This window comes from Hemitrygon akajei, chromosome 23 (assembly GCF_048418815.1).
Source record: "Hemitrygon akajei chromosome 23, sHemAka1.3, whole genome shotgun sequence".
NCBI lineage: Eukaryota > Metazoa > Chordata > Chondrichthyes > Myliobatiformes > Dasyatidae > Hemitrygon > Hemitrygon akajei.
This window is the reverse complement of record NC_133146.1, coordinates 8,377,569-8,404,434: the sequence shown is the minus strand read 5'-3', so window position 1 is coordinate 8,404,434 and position 26,866 is coordinate 8,377,569. Positions and strand designations below refer to the sequence as shown.

The following is a 26,866-nucleotide window of genomic DNA, read 5'->3' as shown; positions in this document are numbered from 1 at the left end:
CTGCCAGTCTGAATTATTTATCTCAGCTTTAAGTGAGCTGTGGGGGAAGTAGGTTGTCACATAGGATTTGTTTCCATGGTGTCCAAAATATTCTTAACACATTAAATGAGTGAAAATTTGATTTACATATGTACTTATAACTGTAAACAGTTACTTTAGTTTTCTAATTAAGTGGCAAAAATACTGATAACAACCATGATCCAACACAGCTCAACTCCATACAGTAAAATTACCACTTAAAGCACAAAATGCCAATGAGTCCCATTTTCTCCAAATATCCAAAACCTACCTCTGAAAAAAAATCCTAACAGTACACCACCCATTTCTTTTGGATTTTAACCACTCGCAACCAAATTTTTAGAAAGCAATAATTGTTTTGGATCTATTTAAAATTCAATACACCAAAATCTCTTTCATATCAAGAAATTCCAGCCAACAACCAATTCTAACAAGTGTCTTTTATGGATGGTACCAAATTCTGAAGCTTTTCAGTAGCTAAAAAATGTGCAAAATTTAAATGAATTAAAGGAATGTTTCCATGTGGTTGGAAGGAGAAAATTAAATGATTAAGGTTAGCATATTTATAATGCAACATAACCTAATAGCCCACAAATCCAGTTTTTCATGCAATAAAATGAATAGCTGGGCTATCACATGTATGGCTGTAAACTGGACCCTCCCGTGCACCCCTCAGCAATAGGTTTCTAAAGAGAAAAATAAGGATAAATCAAAAGTTAATTAATTAACTATATATTTATTGTTAATTTTCATTTTAAAGGAAGTTCTCTGGCCCAGGTTAATTATATCTTTTCACTGCAATGAAGTAAAGCAAACATTATGCTCAACATGATTTTTTCCGAAAACTGTCCACATTCTAACCTGAATGGGTAGCCACACTTCAAATATTAATAAAAACAGGTCAAAGTATCCCTGTGACTTTTATTGTGCATCATCAGTAAAAGTCAGTTCATGTTACTAATAAAAAAATGGCACTTACAGAACACAGACTCTACAATATTAACTTTGAATAATGTAGTTTTACAAACAGAACCACTAAAGTGTCGACCAAATTCAACTCTGACTTGCCAACTGCAGTATTGTATAGTGCATTGGTAACAAACGGAAAACTTCCCACTAATTCTAATTCAACTCTACATGCAATCATTAAATTATAACACATTTGACACTACATGAATATTTTTTAAAATTGTAATATTTTTTGTATTAACTTTGTAATGAAAATGTGTGACAAGAATGTACACATAGGTTGGCAAAAAAAACATTTGAAATTTATCAGCTTAGTGGTCTATTTAGCCAAGTAGAAATGCAAGTATAATCTGAGCTTCACAACCCCAAAGAGACTGGGAAAGGGTAAGACAAACTGTGCATTATATTCTTACCTTTCAGTTTGCTTGCTCTGGAAATGGCCCACTGATTGCACTAGTCTATGGAAAAATTATGGGTAGATTTGTACCAAAAAAATAACCACAATGCCATATTTCAAAAACAAAACTATTTAGATTTACAACTAGGATTAATATTTGACCTTTTTTTGATCTGTTACTTTCAAAGGTTAAAACACAATCTATTTCTTTAAATCATTTGAAGTTGGATATATTAATCTCAAATTTTAGAAAAATATCAAAGTATGCTTCATGGAGTGCAGTATTATATGTTGGAAGCTTACATTATGGCAAATACGAAAGCAACATTAGCATGTATACTGCAACATGCTTTAAACTTAACAAATGAGAATCTATATTTAAATAATCATGAACAGTTCATGGAAGGAGTTCTCATTATGTTGAAGTCATTATCAAAAAGCTTAAGGAAAATGGGAGCAAATAATTCAGATTTTGCAACAATGGTGCCACCACCTCCATCAGTTATTTCTGCATTTTAAAAACAAATATTGACTTAAACTCTCTTCTGCTTAACTAGATTCACAAGTAGTGTTACCTAAACCACACATATGACATCCCCATCCTTTCAACATTCTGCATAGCTTGGTGATTCTGTTTATAATTCAAAATTACCATCAGATGCAACAAGGAAGAAATTATAGGTAAACAGGGGTACATCATAATCTTAAACTGTTAACACTGCCCATCTGTTAGAGAATGTGACATAATAGTATTTTCATGTTTGACTGTAATGTTTCTTGCACAACACTACAGCCAGTCTCCATAGTACAGGTGACCACCCCCAAACTTGTGCCCTTATTGAGTTCACAAATCACCATCCAAAATGTGAGAGAGAACGAAACTGGCTCTCACTGTATCTTGTGTGCATATGGGGGGGGGGGAGTGACTAAATATAATACTCCCCCCACCCCCAATTTGAGTTTCTTCACACGTGCGGGTGGCATAGCTTTACATTATGAACTGTTTATTAGGAGTGTACCACTCTGTAACACAAGGTCGTTGATATGGCATGACCAACTGAGGCAACTATCTTGTTCATGTTGATGCAAGAAACTAACTCAATAACCTAGCATACAGAAAGCTACAATTTATTTTAATAATCTGATGAAGCCGGAAACAGCAGAGTGGAAAACAACTGGTATTACAATCACAGAGACCCTATGTACACGTTCCCACGGTCGACATCTTCTGGATAGACCAAGAAACTACTTACATCTTTTTTTTGTCTTTAATGTGATTCTGGAAGCGTTGGAACCTGTGATTTGCAGTTTGGAGATTGACTGGGCATTTCAGCACTCTGCAGTCTCCGAGAGGATTCCAGGAGGCAGAGGCAGCAAGAACAAGTCTCGTGGCGAGGAGGCTGCAGGATGGGGCTCACACCGATGTTAGACTCCATTTTGGAAGAATTCCAGAGTTGTATACTTTGATAATAAATGAACATGTTTTTGAACCCTGGATTCCCTTTTAAACACAATATTATGGCAAAACAAAACCATTAATTTTTGATGGGCGTATTTTGAGAGGAAATGACAAAAAGGAGCTAACATTTAACGAGGAAATTACAACATGGAAACAGGTTTCAAATCAACCAATTTGTGTGGATGTTTATCGTCCATAAATAGTAAAAGTCCTATGAAGCTGCTCTGTTCCTAAACATCTTTATTCACTTCCTTCAAACAGTTATCTGACAGTCTTAATCACATCTGCTCTCTCGTTTTCAGTTCTACCATGTACACACTAACACCAACACAGTATCTATTCCAAGTCCGATAATACAAGGGACAAGGAATGTTTTTAAAAACACACCTTTAATGTAGGAAACTGTCCCAGGGTCATAAATTAGATAGACCAATCAGTTATTGGAGCAGGGGAGAATGAAGAAATGACATACGATTGATCAAAAGAGGGTTCTAAGGAGTGACAGAACTCTTGGAAGCAGAAAGAATTATGCAGAGGCGTAAGTGGGGAATTTGAGAGCTTGACATTTACAGAGCTGATAACATAGGTAGTAAAGGTGGAAGAATCTGCTAAGATACGTGACGCCAAAAGTGTTGGAATGCAGTGATCTTGGAGGGATATAGGTTGCAGAGGCAGAATAGGGCAAGAATGGATTTGAACAAGTACAAATATCCTGCGTCTAATTTCTTGTATACTAGGAATGTAGGTTAGCAAGGGAAAGTTGGGATACTTGCGAGATGCAGGAAGGTAGAATTTTGATTAAGTGTAACTTTACCAAAAGAAAGAGATGCCAGAGAAGGGAGCATTAGAGTAACCAAGTCTTAAGATTTTTAAAAAGGCATGAGATACAAATGCAGGTGGCAACTTTGGCTCAAGTGCAGTATCCAATTCACAGATTCATTCAGCTGAAAACAGCAAATGGGGAACCGGGGTTGGGGGGAGAAGGGAGGGGAGAAATACCAGATGTATGGAATGGCAACAATTTTATTCCTTCATTTATTCTTGAGCATTGCCCATCCCAACAGCTGTCATTTTAAAAATCACAACAATGACATTGACCTAGAATAGTCAAAAAGAGACTTGACAATATTTCTTTAACTAAGTTACATTATTTAGTCACATGAGGTTTAATGACAAATAGATTTTTATTTGCAGCTTTCAAGTGAATGGAGATTTTAAAGTCTTTGAAATTCCACAGTGGGATCTGAAATTATGGTTTGAATGCCACTCCAGTAGGATAATGACCACACTATTACACCATGTGAATGGCTCCGGTCTTCAGTGCTCAATGCAGCTAACTGCAAACTTCAATTCCTGACACATTTTGGTACTGGAAATTATTTTAGAATTTTGATGGTGTATAATACTATAATGAAAATTATAGAATAATGCTCTAACTCATGTGAGTGGGATATTCTTAAATGTTGTACTTCAGGAGCTTCCTGTACTAAACTGACTTGCAAGAGTTCAGATAATTTAATATGAAAACAAAGCTGACGACTTAGTCAACAATTTTAAGTTTGTTTTGAGCCCTTCTGATATGGAGAATTATCAACCACAGTTTAAGATGTACATCTTTAATTAAAATACATCTTTTGGATTTCAATTCAGAGGAAAGGCAGAATTGCAAATCTAAAAGGAAAAAAAATGCCCTCAAATTGTCATTTTAGGCCCACTTGTAATTTAATTCTCTTTTCAATGGATGGGGATGAGTCATTTCTAATCTATGAATTCATTCCTGAGACAAGGCGGCGACCTGTCTCCTAAGCTAGAAACTCCAGCAGAATATGAAGGTAAGCACTGCTAACCTATAAAGGTGCGAACAAATACAAAAATTCTTCATGGTACACTACATGTAACTGAACAGCAACCATCTTCATCATCCAAGAGGAAAATTAAATACTAAACTAAAATCATTAAAACTATAATCATTGTCAAAACACTAGCAAAATCAGATGAGCGTTTTCTTTTTAAAAAAAGTTGAATTTAACTTTGACAGCTTCTTATAAACATGCACAAATATTAAAGGGAAAGCTTTAAATATAGAATTAATTTGATCATTTTATTGAAAAATGAGTTTAACCTTTATGAAGATCCAATTTTGCTGATGAACTCAAAGTTCAAAGTAAATTTATTATCGAAGTACACAGACGTTATCACATAAAGCTGAAATTAATTTTCTTGCGGGCATACTCAATAAATCCATAATAGAATAATAACCATAACAGATCAATGAAAGACCACTTGGGCATTCAACCATTGTGCAAGAGACAACAGACTGCACAAATAATTAATTAATAAATAAGCAATAAGTACCCAGAACATGAGATGAAGAGTCCTTGAAAGCAAGTCCATAGGCTATGGGAACATTTCAATAATATGGCTAGTGAAGCTGAGTGAGGTTATCCCCTTTGGTTCAAGAGCCTGATGGTTGAGGGGTAATAACTATTCCCGAAGCTCCTGTACCTTCTTCCTGATGGCAGCGCCGAGGAGAGAGCATGACCTGGGGTGGTGGTCCCTGATGACGGATGCTGCTTTTCTGCAACAACACTCTGCATAGAAGTGCTCTTTAGTGGGGGAAAGCTTTACCCGTGATGGATTGGGCCATATCCCCTACTTTTTGTATGGTTTTCCATTCAAAACCATTGGTATTTCATACCAGGCTGTGATGCAGCCAGTCAATATACTTCCCACTACACATCTATAGAAACTTTTAGATGTCATGACAAATCTTCACAAACTGCTAATTGAACTTATGAGCTGGGTCCTCCGAAATGAACACACTGAGAAACTTATCCTCTCTGTCTGATCCTCCAATAAGGACTGGCTCATGGACCTCTGGTTTTCATCTCCTGAAGTCAACAATCAGCTCTTTAGTCTTGCTGACCTTAAGAGGTTGTTATGACACCACTCAGTCAGATTTTCAACCTCCTTCCTACATGCTGACTCATCGTCATCAACAGCAAACTTGAAAATGGTATTGGAGCTGTGCTTAGCCACACAGTCAAGTGTAAAGTAAGTAGAGCAGGGGACAAAGCTCACAGCTTTGTGGTGCACCTGTGTTGATGGGAATTGTGAAGATGTTGTTGTCAATCCAAATTGACTGGGGTCTGCAAATGAGGAAATCGAATGTCCAATTGCACAAGGAGGTACTGAGGCCAAAGTTTTGACGTTTATTGACTAACCTTGAGGGAACACAGCATTGAATGCTGAGCTGTATTTGATAAAGAAAATCCTGATGTATGTATCTTTGCTGAACAGATGTTCCAGGGTTGACTGAAGAACCAATGAAATTTCATCTGCTGTGGACCTGCTACTCCTATAGGCAAATTGGAGCAGATCCATGTTGCCTCTTAGGCAGGAGCTGATATGTTTCCATCACAACTCTCTCAAAACACACCATCACTAGGGATATAATTGCTACTGGACAATAATCAGAGGCAGGTTACAGCATTCTTCTTAGGCACTGGTATAAGTAAATCCTTCTTGAAGCAGTACCTCATACTGCTGAAGTGAGAGGTTAAAGATCTCAGTGAACATCCAGCAAATTGATTAGCACAGGTCTTTAATATTTGGCCATGGGATCTGTCTGGGCCGGATACTTTTCATGGGTTCACCCTCCCGAAGAATGCTCTTACAATATTAGCTTGTAAAACTAATATTAACTTTTTGGCAAAACTATTTCAAGCTAGTAAATTATACTTACTTTAAAGCCTAAAAAAAACTCAAGTAGATGCAAATTAGACATTACTTCAAGCCATGGCAAGTTCAGATTAGCTAACTTCTGCAATTTTTACAGAATCATTTTCTTTCAAAATCAGTGTAATAACTTACACAAGCCCACACCCATTCATTAAGCCAACATTCTAACCTTACTGATATTGCAAAGCAATTTCTCCTCAAGATAATAAGTATTTTGTAGTATGTCCTGTGATAGCTTAACAGTTCCACATACCTGATTAGTATACAAGCCGACTAGCACCACAGCAAATTTGCTTATTAGATTTGTCCAAATCAACTTGATAAGTGCTATTTTTCTTGAATATATATATGGCTGCAATATGAAATTAGCCATTCTTCCCAAATTATTCATCACCCTTTCAATTAGTATGCTTATTGTTAAGTTTGGAAATTTCACATTAGTCCGTGGCATGCCATCCCTTACTAACATGTAAATACATTAATGCAAAGCATTTGCTCATTTCCTTCTTCCATTTATAACACTATCTGTTTAAAGGACACTCTCACTGATTCTAATCTTCCCTCCAGAGTTATTTATTATTAATTTTGATACATCTTGAAGGTTTAATATTATTACTCAAAGACTTTTTAAAATCTTTTGTTTATCATTTTCCCTCTCATCTGTGGTTTTTGCCTTTTAATAAAGGTTGTTTGTCATGTGTACAGTGAAATGTTGTTTTACATCAACAACCAACACTGTCCAAGGATTGTGCCCACTAGTGTTACCATATTTTCAGTGCCAGCATAGTGTGCTCACACTTTACTAACCCTGACTTTTGGAGTGTGGGAGGATTAGGAGCACCCAGAAGAAATCCATGTGATCAAGGGGAGAATGTACAAACTCCTTACAGAAACTGAACAGGAACTAAACCCCAATCACAATAGCTGGCACTGCAAAGCCTTAAGTGAATTGCTACACTATTTATAGTAGTTTTGTATTTTTCATCAATTCTTGAACTGTTCTCAAAGATTTTATTTTCTTTATTGAGTTGTTGCCCCTTAGGAGCTGGTTCTGCATCAAAATCCTTTTTATAAAAAACTACTACCTTGTACTGATCTAAGTGCATTGCTCATTAACAGATTTTCTCTGTTTGCCAAGGAGAGACACTGTCCCATCACACAGAAGAAAGCCTCAAGTAAACCCATAATCTTTGCAGTTGATTTGCATTTTTCAGTTTCAAAGTCTACTGAACCCAATTAACAGAGTTAAGCGTTTACACGCTGATGTTGGTTGAACTCAAAGAACAAATGAGATAAGAATTTTCTTCCCAAATGGACACTGGTACATCAATTGGGCTTTTAAAACATTTCAACAGATTCATTGTATGGATACAAACTTGAAGCTGACTATTTATTCACCAGATACCAAAGTAGAATTTGAACAATGCAGACAACTATTTTGAATACATTTCAGAAATTCACTGCTTTGTAAACCGCAATTATATAAATTTATGTAAAAGTTAAAATAGCTCTTTAAAACCACTCTGACTTTATTTCAAGTTTTCTACCATTTCACAGTTCGTCTATATTTTCAAATACCACGTTGCCATAACTGGATGCCATGAGAAGTCTTACGACACTATCTACTTTGAGCACCCCACCCTGTTATACTTCAATCTGATCCCTTGCTCCAACCCAAATATCAACACAGGTTTCAGGTCCCACCAATTCTGCAATTTCAATCTTGCCCATCATAACTGCCATCTCAAAGTCCCAAGTTTCTTTCCAGTAACTTCAGCACAAGATTTGACCTAGATGTCCACTGTGGCACTGAGGTGCTACTGCCTTTTTGGGAGGTGTCCTTTCCACTTTGGACATCAAATGAAGACTTGCCTCTTTGGTTGTGATGCATTACATAGTATTTTTAGAACACAGATTCAAAATGATTGTCAAGTGAGCCAAAGGTCATGAGGAAAAAAATACTGGATGCAAAATGCACTGTTTAATTGGGCAGTGGCAAAACATTCAACAGAAGCCCTCAAATGCTAATCAGACAAACATTTGTAGACAAATGAGAAGAGTGTGCAGAAGTGGGTCTAACGACATTTATTTTTCCTAGTGCTGAATGCATTTGATGGGCTGAATGGCTGCCTTCCAGTCTTATTTGATTTTACAACAATATTAACAACAGAATTTTCCTGCTAGATATGTTATGGCATTGAATAAGTTTATCCAATCCTCTGAATTTGCGCACTTCAATTTTTACAAGTTCCAGCTATTAGAAATATATTCACACCTTTAATTCCCCTTCACAAGTTGTACAACAGTGGTTGCTAAATAAATGTCACAATATTAAATATGTCTCCTGTGAGCCATCTCAAGGAATCTATTCCATCCATCTGAAGATTATGCCAGGGTTCTAGATGATCTTGTCTGTAGGTTGAGGATGGAATATTGATAAATTTTACTACCCTGACCAAATTCATTCCTGTCAGATGCTTATTCAATTCTTTAGAACGCTGTTAATGTAACTGTTTCCACTTCTAATCCAGACTGCATATTCCAGACCATCTAAAAAATGTCATAATGCCACTTTTGGTTCTTTTATCTATCAACATTCTATCCCTCTTGTCCTCTAGACCTTGACCCCTTTAACATTATTTAGGTCCAAGTGGAAGGCAACAATGAGTTAACCCAGATCAAAAAGCCTCAGTGCTTTACAATGAAGGCACTGCAAACAATAATGAAAAATGGCTGTGCACAAGATTCTTTCTGGAAAATCAGATCCAGGCAGCTATTGAGGTTGACAGTTTATAGAAAACTGGTTACTTGGATATGCCACAGGGATTAGTTTATTTTTAATTGATGTTTCCCTCTACCCCTAGCTCCAAGGCATTTGTCCAAGTTACTTCTAAGACTGAAGATTTTGAATAGTTAGAGCACAGCACACTCAGCCAGCATTTTTTTAGCATGATCTGTTAGAGGGAAGATAAATCTTTCTCACTTTTACTTAATTTATAATAGTATTGTTCAACAAACTTTGCTTTACTTAGATATATCTCCTTTCTAAAGTCAGATTGTTGTAAAGACAAAAGAAAGTAACACATGCAAAATTCCAGAGGAACACAGGAGGTCAGGCAGCATCTATGGAAAAGAGTAAACGGTCGACATTTCAGGCCGAGGCCCTTCTTCAGGACCGAGTCCTGCTGAAGGGTCTAGGCCCAAAACATTGGCTGGTTACTCTTTTCCGTAGATGCTGCCTGGCCTCCTGTGTTCCTCCAGTGTTTTGTATGTGTTAATTCAGAATCCAGCATCTGCAGACATTCATGTGTTTGTGATCATAGAAAGTATGAGCCCATTTGAATAACCCACAGCATCAAGCACTGGCATAATTTGTCAAGTAATTGAAATACCTTCTTCTTTGGTGCATCACTCCTTATTTGGGTAATTAGGTCAATATGGGAGCCACATACAGGGCAGGAGATGGCCAACAGAGCAAGAGGGTTGCTAGTTTATGAGGCAGTGCACTTCTGCAGGGCTTCTACATACCCCCAATTTATGCCCTGAGAATGTCCAAACCATCCTAAATGATCTGCCTCCATTTTCAATTGTCCTGATTCAGAGCACCTGAGAAATCACTAGAAATCTTTCCATTTTCCAAAAATAGAAGCTTTGAGTATGTCCCTGAACCATTTTCTTTACCTGCCTGGTAGTCTCATTACAGAACAGAGTTTGGAATCGTGTCCCTTTGTCGAGTCTGGTGTCTAGCAGGGAAATGAGCAAGGTAGCTCTACAGAGTTGATTGAGTAACAGAGGCCTCAATACTGGTAATATTGACTTGAGACAGCCATTGACATTGGGTTGTGTATCTTTTAGCTGAGTTGCAGATTTTACGAAATGAGCACTGCTGACTTGTATCTAGTACTTAAAGATGCCGGCTGTAGGTAAACTGGATTTCAGAAGCAAGGATCACTGTTATCCAGAGACGATGGGATCGCTAACAAGTCTTGGGTGTTGATATTCAAGGATACTTGACCTCATTAACAAAAAGGAAGTTCTGGTGCACTGAAGGTGATTGGGAATTTCATCCCTGGTATCCATCTTCACCAAGAGGGGAATTCTGAAATATGAGAAGTGGTCTATGCATTCCAAGATCTTATAGAGAGAGGACCTTTATTGTCAGAGGGCAGTGTTGTGCACCTAAGGCAGGTTGGCAGTGGATCTAGCAGATATTGAGTGTAAAGGTAATTTTCTCTCATGCCTTGATGAAAAAGTTGCTGATATCTTGGAGCTCAGCCTCACAACGTGCACTTGCATGTTGTAACTTGACTTCAGAGGTTCAGGTGACCTTGTTTCTAAAATACTGGATAAACAGTTCCCATTAATTCTGAAGATTAGCTCCACTCCCCCTAACAATGAACTTCTCTCTGTTGTATAAAATATGGATAATGTCCTGTCAAACAGGTGAAGCAGCAATTTGTTCTGGAATTAATTTCACGAGAAAAGGTTTCCTCTAAATGAGCTACACGGCTCGTTTTAGTTTAATCTTCCACTAGGAAAAGCCCGAGAGAAAGTTCCCACCTAACATTACCATAATGCATGAAGAATGCATGAGAGCAACTGCCTGATTTCATAAGGGCACTTCAGGAATTTCCAGCAGCCTCCAAGGGACTCAAAGATATCTTTACAACAATGAACATTATATCACTGCGATTTTATGGGTAATACATTTTACCACAGTACCAACTGTTAAGTTTGATTATTAAGAAAAGCATTAGGGTAGGGTAGCTGGGCGCAAGACAGGTCCTCTGAAATGGAAACACCAAGGAATTTAAAGTTGCTGACCCTCCCCACCACTGATGTTCTGATGAAGACTGCTTCATGGACATCTGGACTCCTCCTCTTGAAGCTCCTTGGTCTCTGACATTGAGTGAGAGGTTGTTGCTGTGAAACCACCCAACCAGATATTCAATCTCTCTCCTATATGCCAATGCAACATCACCTTTAATTCAGTCTTGAACAGTGGTGTCATCAGCAACCTTGAATATGGCATTGGAGCTGTGCTTAGCCACACAGTCATAAGTGTAAAGCAAGTAGAACAGAGACTAAAGTACAGCATTGTGGTGCTCGTGTGCTGATGGAGACTGTGAAGGAGATATTGTTGCCAATCCGAACTGACTGGGGTCTGCAAGTGAGGAAATTTGAAAATCCAATTGCACCAGAAGGTATTGAGACCAAGGTGCATCTAAGCTTATTGATTAGTTTTGAGGGGATGATAGTATCAAATGCTGAGTTGTAATCAATGAAGGACATTCTAATGGATGCATCTTAGCTGTCCAGATGTTCTAGGGTTGAGTGAAGAGCCAATGAAGTGGCACCTGCTGTGGACCTGTTGCTCCAGTAGGCAAAATGCAGCTGATCCAAGTTGATTCTCAGACAGGAGTTGGTTTCATCACCAGCCTCTCAAAACACTTCATCACTGTGGATGAAAGTGCCACTGACGATAGTCAGTGAGGTAGGTTATCACATTCCTCTTAGGCACCGATATAATTGAAGCCTGCTTGAAACAGGTGGGTGCCTCAGAAAGCCAAAGTGGGAGGTTAAAAATCTCAGTGAACACTCCCAGCCAGTTTATTGGCACAGATCTTCAGTACTTGGCTAGGTACCCCACCTGGGCCAGATTGTTTTCATGTGTTCACCCTCCTGAAAGTTGCTTGCATGTCGGTTTTAAACTGAAATCACAGGATCAGAGACTGCGGGAGTGCCGTTTCCATGTTTTTTTTAAAAAATATAGTCGAAGTGAGAATAGAAGACATTGAGCTCATCTGGAAGTGAAGTCCTGTTGTCTACGTCACTTGATTTAACTTCATCTGTGATAATAGTGTTCAAGTCATGCCACAACTGTCAGGCATCCTTAGTTGATTCAAATTTAGCCTGGATTGTCACTTAACCCGTGAGATTCCAGCTTTCTTGGTCACTGGACTTGAATGCCTCTAACAAGGCCCCCAACAAATTGTGGCTTCTGGTTATGGAAGATTCGGAATGATTTTGTAGGGTCACGCGTCTACAGCTGTTTTAATAAAGTCCATGACATCCATGGTGTACTCATTCAGATCCACAGACAAGTCCTTAAACGTGGTCCAGTCCACTGACTCGAAGCAATACTATAGCCACTCCTCCACCTCTTTGTTGTCCTAATCTCTGAAGCCCTGCTTTTTAGCCTGTCTGTCTGTCTGCAGGTAGGAGACGGACAGCCAAGTTTTCCGACTTACAAAATTTCAGTCTGGAACGGTAGGCATTCCTTATATTGATAGCATTCCAGTGTACTGGGACATCTGGTGTTACAGGTTATATGCTCATAGTAATTGGGTAGTGACTTCTTCAAGCAAGCCTGGTTGAAGTCCTCGACTATGATTTGAACTGCAACAGGATAGACAGCTTCTTTTTTAGAGACAACATCATGCAGTATCTCATGTTTGATCATAGTCAACAGCTGCTGGCACATAAATCATGGTCAGAATTATGAAGGAGAACTACCTAAGTAAATAGAATGCGCAACATTTTACCATTTGTTGTTCAGGGATTGGGGGACAAGTTCGATAAAACCACCACATTGGAGCACCACAGAGACGATCATGAAACACACACTTCCGCCTTCTGCATTTTCTAAATCATCTTGTGAATCGGGAAGTCTTCGGTCTGATCACTGTACGTGGCGTGCTGGGAGTAAGCCACGTCGCAATTACACATACAACACAACAATCTCTCATTTCACTCCAATACAGCAATTTTACCCCCAGTTTACCAACAAGATGCTGGGTAAAAGGGGTCTCTTTCCTCTGTTTCAGCCTGGTTTGGAGCTCCCCCCTCACCCCTCCTGCCTTTACTTCCAGCCATGGCAATGAACCTCCATCCGCTTAAAGGTGCCATACCTACTTGCTTGAGAGTTAAGTCTACCGAGTCTGAAGATTGCAACATTTGTAGTTCATTAGATTGATTTAAAAAGTATGTTGTTTAAAGGAAACTTACATGCTGCAGATTGCAGTGAAAGTAATTCAAAGAGATACATTTAGAAGTATTGTATGTAGCCTGCAGAACGTTGCTGTGGTTCACTAGCGCCATCTTGCAACTCTTCAATGGAATCTAGTTTCCCATGTTCTCATTCTAATCTACCATTAAACAAAGCTGTATTATCTAAGCTTTGTAATAAATGTAACTAATTTTGTGAAAACATTTGAACTGTTAAATCAAATATAAAATTTATATTTGAAGGATCATAGCCTAAAAAAATCTAAGCAGAATTAGGATTGAGGAATGTCAAATGGGAGGTATCAACATAACATAGCAACAAACATTCTCTATACACCCAAAAATCTCAAATTAATTCTTGATAACTCCAGGCTATTGGAACTAATATATTAAAGTTGCAAACAACTTACTGTGCTCGATCATGATTCATCCCATTCTGCTGCTGGGGTTTTTGGGAGCTGATCGGTGGCAAAACTGGTTTGGTATTCATTTCAAGGCCCCTACGCAGGACCTCTCTGATTTGCTCTGTATCTGAAATTAGAAAAGTAATGCTTGAAGCTGGTTTCAAGGCTGAAAGACTGAACAGAGGGATTATTAATTTCTACCATGACTCCAAGTTTATATAATTAAAACAAATCTATAGTGGTTTTGCTGGGCCAAATTTGTTTAAAAATTGATAAGATTTTGGAACATGGAACAAGTATCGATATAACATTCCCATTTAACCAAGAAGAGAAGGAAGAGCATTAAGCACATCCAACTTGTTGATGCAAATACTTGGCCTTTAAATAGGATACTATTTGCATTAAAAGTACAGGCCTCTTCGGCAATAAACAGCTGCATGGAGCATAGAAATCCTTCCCATGAGCTTCTAAAATATATTAAAAGTACAAGAGTTTTTAAAGCATTTGTGAATTTTGATAACTTTCTTCAAAGCAAAAACTCAAATCCTTCATTTACCAAGTTCAAAGTACATTCATAATCAAAGTATATACGTATTATACAACCTTTGGGTTCATCTCCTTACAGATGGCAACACAACTAAGTAACCCCAAAAGAACCCATTTTTAAAAAAACACCATCAAACACCAAGTGCACAGAGAAAAACAAATTGTGCAAACAATAAAAGCAAGCAAATAGCATTCAGAACTGAAGTTTTACAAAATGCACTAAGCCAGACATCACTGCAGGCCACAGCCTTAGTTCATCACAGCACACAGAGCTGAAAAAACTTTGCCGAGCAGTGAGCAAGACCAGGTAGAATCACCCCATCCCTTGCCTCCAGGCCCACCACCCTGAACTTTTAATTCTGGCTAGGCACGTAAATCATCCAAAGATCAGGTCATTCCTTGCTCTTGGACTGCTCTGGGGCCTGGAACCCACCACCACAATTCGGCCCGTGCCTGACCTTTCCAATTCAACCCACCGCTTAAATCAATCAGATATCAGGATTTTCCTTGCTGCTGCCTCCACCACGCCTCGCCTTCACCGCCTCCTCCTCCCGCCTCTGCTCACCTAGCCTTTCTCTTCACATTTCTCCATAGGTACCGTTGACCGTAATGAATAGCGTTATTACGTGCTTAGCAGTTTTCTTTGTTTTGTATTTTGCCACCAAAAAGTACTTGCTGGGCATCACAAGCACCATCTTAAACCAGATGTTAACATTTATTACTGTGATACACAACTTACAAAATTTCCAGCTTTCTCATCCCAACTGCATCTGAACTGGGACTGGTTGCAGTGTGATTCAGGATTGTTTTATGTTAGACAGCCACGCTGCTCTGTCTTGAGATTTGCCACTTTTTAAGTGATGTATTGATGAAATTGTTTACAAGCTACATTAGATTTTGTGTGATTCAAGTATTTTTGCATATGCAGTAAGGGTCCATATCAGAGTGAACTTATATCCACTGTACAATGACCTGTGGATGGGCGGGTAGGAGCTGCATTGTGGAAGAGAATTTCCATTAACAGAGGCTGTGGTGACTGTACAAAACCTGCTTGCAAAGGAATGAGTGTGGTAGAATGTGTGACTTTGTGATTGCAGGCATCTCTTCAGGTCATCCAAAGGTCACTTATCTGCATCCTAACTCACACCAAGCCTAGTTCACCTTTGTGCATAGTGACCTACATTCCTGTCAGATCGCTGGCAAGAGTGGGCTCCCTCACCTCTGCCCCTCAGGGCTGTGTACTAAGCCCCCTCCTTTACTCTCTGTATATCCATGACTGTGTCACCACCCACAGCTCCAATCTGCTAATTAAATTTGCTGACAACACTACACTGATTGGCCTAACTTCAAATAATAATGAGGCAGCCTACAAATAAGTCATCACCCTAACACAGTGGTGTCAGGAGGACAACCTCTCCCTCAATGTTGCAAAAACAAAGGAGCTGGTTGTGGACTACAGGAGGAATAGAGACAGGCTAACCCCTATTGACATCAATGGATCTGAGGTTGAGAGGGTGAACAGCTTTAAGTTCCTCAGCATAAACATCACCAAGAATCTCAAGTGGTCTGTACATACCGACTGTGTGGTGAAAAAGGCACAACAGCGCCTCTTTCAACTCAGACGGTTGAAGAAGTCTGGTGTGGGTCCCCAAATCCCAAGAACTTTCTCTAGGTGTACAATTGAGAGCATCCTGACTGGCTGCATCACTGCTTGGTATAGGAACTGTACTTCCCTCAATCACAGGACTCTGCAGAGTGGAGCGGACAGCCCAACACATCTATAGATGTAAACTTCCCACTATTCAGGACATTTACAAAGACAGGTGTGTAAAAAGAGCCCAAAGGATCATTGGGGCTGAGTTACCCCAACCATAAACTGTTCCAGCTGCTACCATCTGGGAAATGGTACTGCAGCATAAAAGCCAGGACCAATAGGCTCCGGGACAGCTTCTGCCACCAGGCCATCAGACTGCTTAATTCATATTATGTTATACTGACTATCCTGTTGTACATACTATTATAAATTGCTATAAATTGCACATTTAGACGCAGACATAATGTAAAGATTTTTACTCATGTATATGGAAAAAAGTAATAAAGTTAAAAAAAGTAATAAACTCAGAACTAGAAGTCTAATTTTTAGAGTAATCATATTCTCAAATGTTCCCTATGGCCTTGGATCTCCTATGCCACTTCTACACTCTTCAAGTAATGGCTTCTTCACAATTCTGATTTTAGCCACTACCCCGATCCCTGTATCCTAATTGCTACAATTCCTTCCCTAGATCACTCCTCCCTCTTTCCCTCTAACATACACCTTTGTATATGTTTGTACATCTTTGAACAAATTAATGCAAGTGTTGTGAGATAACACTCTTGATACGTCCTACTAAATTGAATGCACTAAATAAAGACAAGTAGTTAGAAGTCAATTTTCAAACAAATTTGTATGCAGATAGCTAAGAGGCAGTGTCTCAAGAAGGTGGTATCAATCACTAAAGAACTCTCACCTTCCAGGACATGCTCTCTTCAAGTTCCTAAAAGCAAGGATGAGGTACAGGAGCCTGAAGACCCACACTGAATGACTCAGAAACAGCGTCTTTCCTTCTGCCATCAGATTTATGAATGGTCCACGAACCTTACCCCATTTTTCCCTTTCTCATGCACTAATTTTTGTAATTTATAGCACTTTTCTCTATGCAAAACAACAAATTTCACATCATATGCATTATTAATAAACCTACTTCCAGAAGTTCACTGATAACATTCCAACAGAAGCTTTCATCTTTTGAAATACAAGGCATAAGAAGCACTTCTAAAGAAAACAAGTTATGCAGATTGTGCTGCCAACATATCAAATAGCAAGCATATGTGTTTCTGGTGCATGCAAAGAGGACACGTGCAATACTACAGGACATTCTTTAATTTCTTGTGTAGGTCACCTGAAAAAAAGAGCAACCCAAAATGCCCATGTGGGTCTGACAGAACATTGGGCTGCCAACAAGATGATAGAAACAAAAGCTTCCTGGTTCTCAAAAATCAACGTTGAGGGATTAGAGGTAATGTCACAGGTTGAAGTCCTACATTGTTTTACCTAATGAAACCATCACTAAAACAAATGTAAAGGTATTCCTCCCCCAGTGAGTTGATTGATTGTAGCCCCTTCATGCCTTCTTTTCTGCTGTTTACTGAGAAAAATGCAAAATATTTTTATTCTGCACTAATTTTGAAACTGTGTGCACATCTTTAGTTCAAAAACAACAGTATTCAATTTATATTTTTTCCTTCCAGACAAGGAAAAGCTCCCTGCAGTACATTAATCAAATATTTATTTTAAGAAGCCCCTATATACTCTTTTCATTACCATTATCACCTCAATGTGCAGCTTTCTCCTACATTGACTGTATAATTCTACTACTTTAAAGTCTAAATTTCCAAAATGTTAATTCATTGCTTTATTTTATAAAAAGTTGAATTAATTAAAAAGTCAAGGCTGAATTATTCAACATATAAATCTTACAATGCAATTTTTTGAAAATTCTAATCTATCCTAACTAAAATGGTTCAACTTTTGAGTCAATCTGATATTCGGTCTTTTTTCCTCAAAAAAAAAATTGCAATGTTCCCTAATTTCTGAAAGTATTTAGCCTGTTTTCATCCAGCATGACATTTCTCCAATCAAGGTGCGCATCACAGTACATAAAACTCTCACACAATACAAAGGTAATATTACACAATATACAGTGGATTCTGATAAACTGGGACAAGTCAGGATCAGTACATTTTGGTCCTAATTAGCCAAAGTGTCATGAAAATTAATAAAAGGTATAAAAAATAAACTACCGTTTAACTGAATATCAATGTATCTACTTAAATGAAATATAGAACAAATTAAAACCTTCTCAATACCCCTACAGTAGTATTAGTTCCTAATGGTCATTGACAGAGGAATTAATCTGCTGTGCCCTTTTGATTGACTGTAAATGAAAAAAATCAGCACAGACAACTAGTGCAGATATTGGATTGCCTTTCTCCAAATCTTCATTTTCATTGTACCATTCACAATGATTGTCATCAGCCTCAAATACTTCATAATTCCTGAAGAATTATTCCCATTGAATTTCCCCATGGGGATGAATAAAGTATCTATCTATCTATCTATCTAAGAGGTCTAAAAATTCTTTCATTTTCACTCTGGACCATTTCTGGCATCTCCAAGCCTGAACACTTGAAACCATGGTGAGCTAAACAGTTCAGAATTCTTATTGCTTATTTTTTGCTAACTATCAGTGACAAAAATCACTGTGGGTTTTGAACACACACAACTGACACCGTTTAAAAACTGATTGCTTTAATCAAGCTGTAGTGTCTAATGGCCATGCAAGTGCACGTGGCTGACACAAGTTAGAAACTGCTCCAATTAAGTGAGAGTGTCCCAAATGAACAAGGAATCCCAGCTATTCTCTCAATTTAGTTTTCGTTCTTTAAGTGTTGTCCCAAATAAAAAGTTGCCCCAATTAACCAGAATTCATTGGCATTATTGAGTACATTTGTGATGCCACTTAGCTACTGGAGACCAACTACTAAACTGAACTGTAAAACCTCAAACTGCTAAGCTCTTCTTTTCTTCCCCCCATTTCAAGTTCAAAAAAAGGAAAGAGAATACAGATAGCAACTAAATCCTGTTATATCTTCAATGATTTTGAACTGTTATAATACTATAAACAAATTACCTTTATCGGACAAACGACGTGGCTGCATCTCAAGATAAATACTTCTGCTATCTTCTTCATCTTCTGGGGGACGGCTCAGATCAACCCACGCACATTTTGCACTCACACCACTCAGGTTTGATCCATCAGTCGCTATGCCTTTGTCCACCCTCTCCTAGATAGAGAACAAAAGAAAAATCAGGAGAAATTTGAAATCATGTAAGCACAATCATACTATTACAATCATGCAGGAACTTTAGTCAGATGGTTATGAGGAGCTCTAGTTCTAATGTATTTTATTTGAATGTTTGCAACAAACAATAGTTGACCTATTGAATCCTGAAGAGGAGTCTTGGCCTGAAACATCGACTATCTATTCATTTCCATGACTTCTGAGTTCCTCCAACATTTTGTGTCTTAGTTTGGATTTCCAGCATCTGCAGACTTTCTCATGTTTACAATAGAAAACATTTATCTTTTATTCCATTATACTTAACCATAGAACCACAGAACATTACAGCACAGAAACAGGCCTTTTGGCCCTTCTTGGTTGTTCCAAACTATTTTTCTGCCTAGTCCCACTGACCTGCACCATATCCCTCCATACACCTCTCATCCATGTACCTGCCCAAGTTTTTCTTAAGTGAGCCCGCATTTACCACTTCATCTGGCAGCTCATTCCACACTCCCACCACTCTGTGAAGAAACCCCCCCCCCCCCCAATGTTCCCTTTAAACTTTTCCCCTTCACCCTTAACCCATGTCCTCTGGTTTTTTTCTCCCCTGGCCTCAGTGGAAAAAGCCTGCTTGCATTCACTCTATCTATACCCATCATAATTTTATATACCTCTATCAAATCTCCCCTCATTCTTCTACACTCCAGGGAATAAAGTCCTAACCTATTCAACCTTTCTCTGTAACTCAGTTTCTCAAGTCCCGACAACATCCTTGTAAACCTTCTCTGCACTTTTTCAATCTTATTAATATCCTTCCTGTAACTCGGTGGCCAAAACTGCATACAATATAAATGGGTATTTTAACTAAATCATGGTCATATTTAAAATCACAGCAAATTACTTAGTACTTAAGGTTTAAGTTAAAAGGTTACTGAAATACTTGTGACACAGAAAATTATTATTTTACTTTATACTTCTTCACAAGATAGAAGGCTGTAATTCAGTTCTTCAAATCTATGCCTATTCTCATAACTATATCAATTTATTTGCCATACATATTGTTCTGTGACCCATGTGCTTTCACATACCCATTAAATTTCTTCCAATTCTCCTGCATTAGACAAACACTGGTGCCAATTAGCCTGTCAATCGAAACTTCTCGGCACACTGGAGTACACCAGATAGCACTGTGATTTAGTGTGGGTTGTGGTGAAGGTGGAGATGGTCAGGGATCGGAATCGAACTTAGGTCACTGGAGCTGTGAGTCAGCAATACCACTTGCCATACTATGGTGTCTTCAATAACTCAAATTACCAGCAAAAAATGCATAAAGATAAAGCTTAGCTTTACTTGCCACATGTACATCAAAACACAGTGAAGTGTGTCATTTTTGTCAAATCAAATCAAAAAGTGTCACACTTCTAGCGCCAACACAGCATACCCACAACCCATGAATCCTAACTGTACGTCTTTGGAACGTGGGAAGAAACCAGAACACACAGAAGAAACCCACATGGTCATGGCAAGCATGTACAAAGTCCTTACAGACAGTGGCAGGAATTGAATGAATGCTGATCTTACAGCTGGTGCTGTAATGGTCTTGTGCTAACCACTATGTTACCCATGGCTACTGTTAATATCAGTTCTGCAGATTACCCACAGTTTATCCCCAGAGATGTGAAAGTATGGGAAATAGCAAATCCAAAGCAACAGTGCAATTGCTGCTTAATTTTAAGATGTTGTAGTTAAATAATAAAAAAGTTGTAACTTTAAGTGGGGTAGTGCAAACTGGTGCTGAATTAGAGATTGCACAGAAACACTTACCCCAGCAGATATTACAGCAGTATGGATGAACAGAACCAAAAGTTGATGGTTACCTGCAAATGTGGATCAGATTCAAATATAGTTTCTCCTCTTCGCATATCAGTGATTAGCCAAGAGCCACCTGCCCTGTAAGACAATTTATGATAGTTTGGAGATACACGAATGATCTTTGTTATCTATCTTTTGTTTATTACTTTGCTCAAAAACTGATTCAATATAACAGTAAAGCCTAACACAACTACAGAAGTTTTTTCCTTCACTTGATGAAACGCAGTCTAAAACTGAGTTTTGATAAGTGTATACTGGAATGAATCACTACAGCCTGTCTAAAAATAAAGTGTTTACTTTTCATACCAAGACATTTTGTGCTTACAAATTTGTCCATATTATGATAGGTTAATAACAAACATCTGACGTAACCACAAAAATCTTTTAAATAATTACCGTAATCAGTATCATAACACAATTTTCGGGAAAATTACTGATGTTTGGTGGGTTTAAAGGAAAATAAAGCTGCAAAGCCTGATGAAATATATCCCAGGCTGCTAGGGAAGGGAAGAGATTACCGGCAGTGAGGCTGAAGTTTTCAGATCTTCCTTGGCTACAGAAGGGGCAAGAGATGACTGGAAAATTGTGGTCTTTTATCTTACATGTGCAGCAGAGATGTTAGCTAATCACAAATTGGCAAATCCTATACAAACGGCAGGAAATGAATGAAAAAAGTCCCAAGGTATAGGCTTTACTGGAGAGGGAAGGGACAATCAGGAATAGTCACTTAGTTAAGGGAATTTTCTGTACGACTAATTTGATTAAATCTTGAGGTGATTAAGTGTGACAGCGAGGGATGTGATTGATGTACTTACACTACTGTGTTTGGCAAGGCATTTTAAAATTTTAAATGCTACAGAAGACTTCTTATTGGATGATCATCTGATAGAAGAAAATATTTTAAAATTTTACCATTCCAGAAGATGAAATACTCTGAATTCCAGGTTAAGATGAAAAGAATTATTTACACACATCCAATATGGGTATCTGATTACTCAATATAAAAATGAGATCAAATGTATTTTACATGTGAAATAATCAGGAGATCACTGACATGACCTAGTGTACAAAATAGTTGGTCACATGCCCTCTTAAACCTTGTGCATCATGCAGTAAAATCACGACTTACTCAACTCCTACATCAATGGAACTCTGAAAAATGTCAATCTAACATTTCACTTTTCTCACACCTAATCGATCACATTTCAAATTTAGTGGGAAAGTTTTATAATGACACTTACACAGGAACAGTCCGGAGAAGCTCCAAGATCCCTTGACCATTCCACTGCTGTGCTGCCTGAAGTTCTTCTGTACAAACTCCAACAATCTAATACAAATTGAAAGCATCTTTTTTTTAAAAAAAAAGATAACTGAGAAAAGGAACAGGACAAGTGATTGTACAAAAACCATGAAGGATAAAAAATACATTCTCAAATCAAAAAGGATGGAACTTGGCTCAGAGAAGTGAAAACGGTAGCAGCTGAGAGGATACTCTGAAGTCACCTGGAAGTGCATCTCTTCAGAGGAAACTTGTAAATGGTTGAAGCCACTACTGAGTTGGAGCAATCAATATTTTATCCACACTCTTGTTAAAATCTGTTTACAAAACCATTAAAAGACACATTAACAAGAATTGTTTCACAGTTCAAAATTTACTCAAAACAGTAGATGGAGCTAAACTTCACTAGTTTCAACAGTATTAGCTATACCATAACACAAAAATACAACTGCAGATGCTGTGGATCAAAGAATACGAGATCCCTGCAAGCGCAAATGCTACACCTGTCCCCACACCTCCCCCCTCACCACCATTCCGGGCCCCAGACAGTCCTTCCAGGTGAGGCAACACTTCACCTGCGAGTCTGCTGGAGTTGTCTATTGCATCCGGTGCGGCCTCCTCTACATCGGCGAGACGCGACGCAGATTGGGGGACCGCCACCCACTTCAACTCTGCCTCTCATTCCCATCTAGATATGTCCATACATGGCCTCCTCTACTGCCATGATGAGGCCAAACTCAGGTTGAAGGAGCAATGCCTCATCTACCATCTGGGTAGCCTCCAGCCTGGTGGTATGAATATTGAATTTTCCAATTTCCGGTAATTCCCTCCCCCTTCCCCTATCCCAGGTCCCTCTCTGCCCCTCTCCCCTTTCAACTTTCTGCTTATCTCTACAGTTCTTTCATGCTTATCCCCTCCCCCCTTTATCCTTCCTCTGATTGGTTCTCCACCTGGCACCTCTAGGCCTTCCCCCTCCCCATCTCTATTACTGGGCTTCGGCCCTCTCTTCCCCCCATTCCTGATGAAGGGTCTCGGCCTGAAACGTTGGCCACTCTTTTCTCACGGATGCTCCCTGACCTGCTGAGTTCTTCCAACGTTGTGTACATATTCTTAGCTATACCATAATACTGCCTCATTAAATAATTGCTGATCCAGTTATTTTTGTTTCAAATGAAAGCTCACCAAAAGGAGAGTCCAACGTATTCATATTCCCTATCTTGTTTTAATGCAACCTCTGACAAAAATCCACAGATTTTCAAAAGAAACAACTGCTGAATTCATTCCAGTAAAATAAAATGTTGTATTCTGTTCTACTGAGATGCAAGTGCAATCATCATCAATGCCTGAGCATAATAAGGAAATAAACATCTTAGCTCCAACTGCCCTCTAAAGAGGCATCTCATGTCTTGCTTCCTTGCACTAGTCTCAGATGTAGAACCACACCTTGCCACTATGTGGTGCTGTGTATTACCATTTTAACAGAACTCACTTGCAACGATGCCTATTCCAAAAAAATCCAGAGAACAAAGTCTAAATCACAACTGGCTTGTGTCCTTTGCATATTAAACTTAAATCTTAAAATAACTTTCATTTAAGTTCCAAGTCAGAGGTAGAACCTAGCAACATTTTAATAAACTCCCTAAAATTGGAACTGTATCATTTGGGTGGATGACTATTAAGCAGCCCAAGTAAAAGGAAGCCTTAACCTCATTTACACTGGCAGCTAGCTGTCCGTCCCAAACAGAAACTTCAAAACCATTCACTGGACTCAGACCAGTACAATTTAAAGAAATCTGAACTTGTAGGTTAAAAAGTTCCCAGACCAAATCTTACTAAATAGCACATAAAACCTAAAATAACTCAAACATATAGTAAAAGCAGGAATGATATGATAAATATATGCCCTATATAAAGCAGAAATATTGTATGTACAGTGTAGTTTCACTTATCAAACTCAGGAAGACAGTGAGCCAAAAATCGATTTGGAGAGAGAGAAAAAAATCAGCACGTACACGCATGCGCAAACAACTGCCCGCACAAGGCTTCATGGTCATTGTAGTCTTTCTTGGGGGTAAACGCATATAAAGCCAGCGTCTTTTTTTCGTAAAAGTGAAAATCCTCTTTGGTTAGCGAAAACAGGTAGTAATGTAGGTCTTTCGCAACAGCGAGCTGTCGTAAAGTGAACCTTCGAAAAACGGGGGCCACCTGTATCTGGAAACATTCTGGAACACAACTGACACCTGGGAAAAGTTTGAGTTAGTAGAATACAAATTTAAAAGCTAATATCTTTCACAAACCCAAAAGATTTTTTTAATGAGTTAACAGAGACGGCTAAGGGATAAACAGTTTTTCTACGTTCTACAGCTTTTCAGAAGATACTTGATACAGCCCTACACAAAAAAAAGGCTACAAGAGTTTGGTAGCTGTGTGGATAAGTAATTGGCTGAATAGAGAGAAAGGTGGCACATTAAGGCTTTACAGGTCATGCCTAATCTTCCCTCCCCTCCATATTGTTGTGACCTTCAGTATTCCATTCTCCTGCTATTAATAGTCTACCATGGATATTTGCAGCTTTTTTTCTTTCTTAGCTCTTTGAAATCCCAGACTCAACCAGAGCTTTTAGCATTCCACCCAGCCAAACCCAGTCACTGGTATTCTACATACTCTGCTCCTCTGTAGTGGTGTCTTTGGGGCTGCTTCAACTCCAGGCATCTCACAAACCCCTTTCCTTTGCTTATCCTGCCTCTATCAAGTCACTGGGACACAGGATAATGGGAAAAGGCTGTCAAACTACAGTATAATGAGGCGTGGAAGTGGGACTTTCTGTTAGGACTTCACTGACCAAAAAGAGACAGACGGACATTCTACTCAAAATTACATACTGCACTCCATCAATAAGTTTGAAGTTTAAATGTTGGGAAAGTAACAAATAAAGAAAAATCAATGTCAGTTAGAACTCTATAGTTGAACACAGCTAAAAGGAACATAAAGCTTGTATCAATATTTTCCAGTGCATTATAGAAACTATTAGCAGTGTTTCTGCTCAGTTATTTTTAATATAATCCAATAGGCAGTACTTACTTTTCCCCTTTCAACATGCTTTGAAAGGGACAATGAAACTACAGCTACAGTGGTGGTAGAAAGCTTGTGAACCCTGTAGAATTTTCTCTATTTCTGCATTAACATGAACTAAAATGTGATCAGATTTCACCTGTCCTAAAACAAGTTAGAGAACCCAGTAAGTCAAAAACATTATATTTGGAGTCACGTGTTCCAATCAATGAGATGAGATTGGAGGTGCGGGGTGTAGAAGTGCCCTCACTTATAAAAAAGGCACATAAAGTCAGGTTACTGACAGAGCCTGCTCTTCAAGAAAGATCTGTTTATGTGCCCCATGCCTTGATCAAAACAACTTTCAGAGAACCTTAGAAAATTTGTAGAGATGCATGAAGTTGGAAAAGGCTATAAAAGCATTCCTAAAGACCTGAATGTTTAGCAGCTCACAGTAAGAGAAATTGTCTGCAAATGGAGGTAATTCAGTACTGTTGCTACTCTCCCTTGGAATGGGCATCCTGCAAAGATCACACCAAGAGCACAACATGCAATGCCAAAGGAGGTGAAATAGAACCCAAGGGAGACAGCAAAAGACCTGCACAAATCTCTAGAACTTAAAGTCTCTGTTCATGTGTACACTACAAGAAAAACACATATCAAGAATGGTGTTCATGGAAGTACACCACAAAGGAAACCACTGCTCTCCAAAAAAACATTGTTGCATGGATCAAGTTTGCAAAAGACCACCTGATCTTCTACAATGCTTCTGGGACAATGTTCTGTGGATGAGGGCGAACTCTCTGAAAACTTGAGCAGACCAACAGGAGGGAGTGTTCAAACAACACATTTTCAATCTCTCATTGCTGCAGTTGGAAGTTCCCACCTGCTTCAAAAGGACAACTATCATATCAGTGCCCAAAAAGAGAAGGGGGAGCTGCCAAAAACGACTATCGCCCAGTAGTACTCACATCTACGGTGAAGTGCCTTGAGAGGTTGGTCCTGGCTAGAATGAACTCCTGACTCAGCAAGGACCTGATTTGCCTATCACCACAACAGCTCTACAGCAGATGCAAGCTCATTGGCTCTTCATGCTTCCTTGGACCACCTGGACAATACAAAGCATTTATTGACTACAGCTCAGCATTTAACAATCATTCCTACAGTTCTGATCAGAAAGCTCCAGAACCTGGGCCTATGTACCTCCCTCTGCAACTGGATCCTCTAATTTGTCA

At 38.7% G+C, this 26,866-nt stretch overlaps 1 protein-coding gene across 2 annotated transcripts in view; it reads right to left on the bottom strand.

The window, feature by feature from the left end:
• The window catches only part of sufu (suppressor of fused homolog (Drosophila)), a 101,899-nt gene that overhangs the window by 19,197 nt on the left and 55,836 nt on the right, over positions 1-26,866 (bottom strand). For both annotated transcript variants that reach the window (XM_073026908.1, XM_073026909.1), the window contains 5 exons: positions 22,543-22,628; positions 21,307-21,379; positions 19,276-19,429; positions 14,003-14,123; positions 1,401-1,445 (listed from right to left, as the gene is read on the bottom strand). In XM_073026908.1, coding sequence (XP_072883009.1) covers positions 1,401-1,445; positions 14,003-14,123; positions 19,276-19,429; positions 21,307-21,379; positions 22,543-22,628 — 479 coding nt within the window. The remainder of the gene's footprint in view (positions 1-1,400; positions 1,446-14,002; positions 14,124-19,275; positions 19,430-21,306; positions 21,380-22,542; positions 22,629-26,866) is intronic.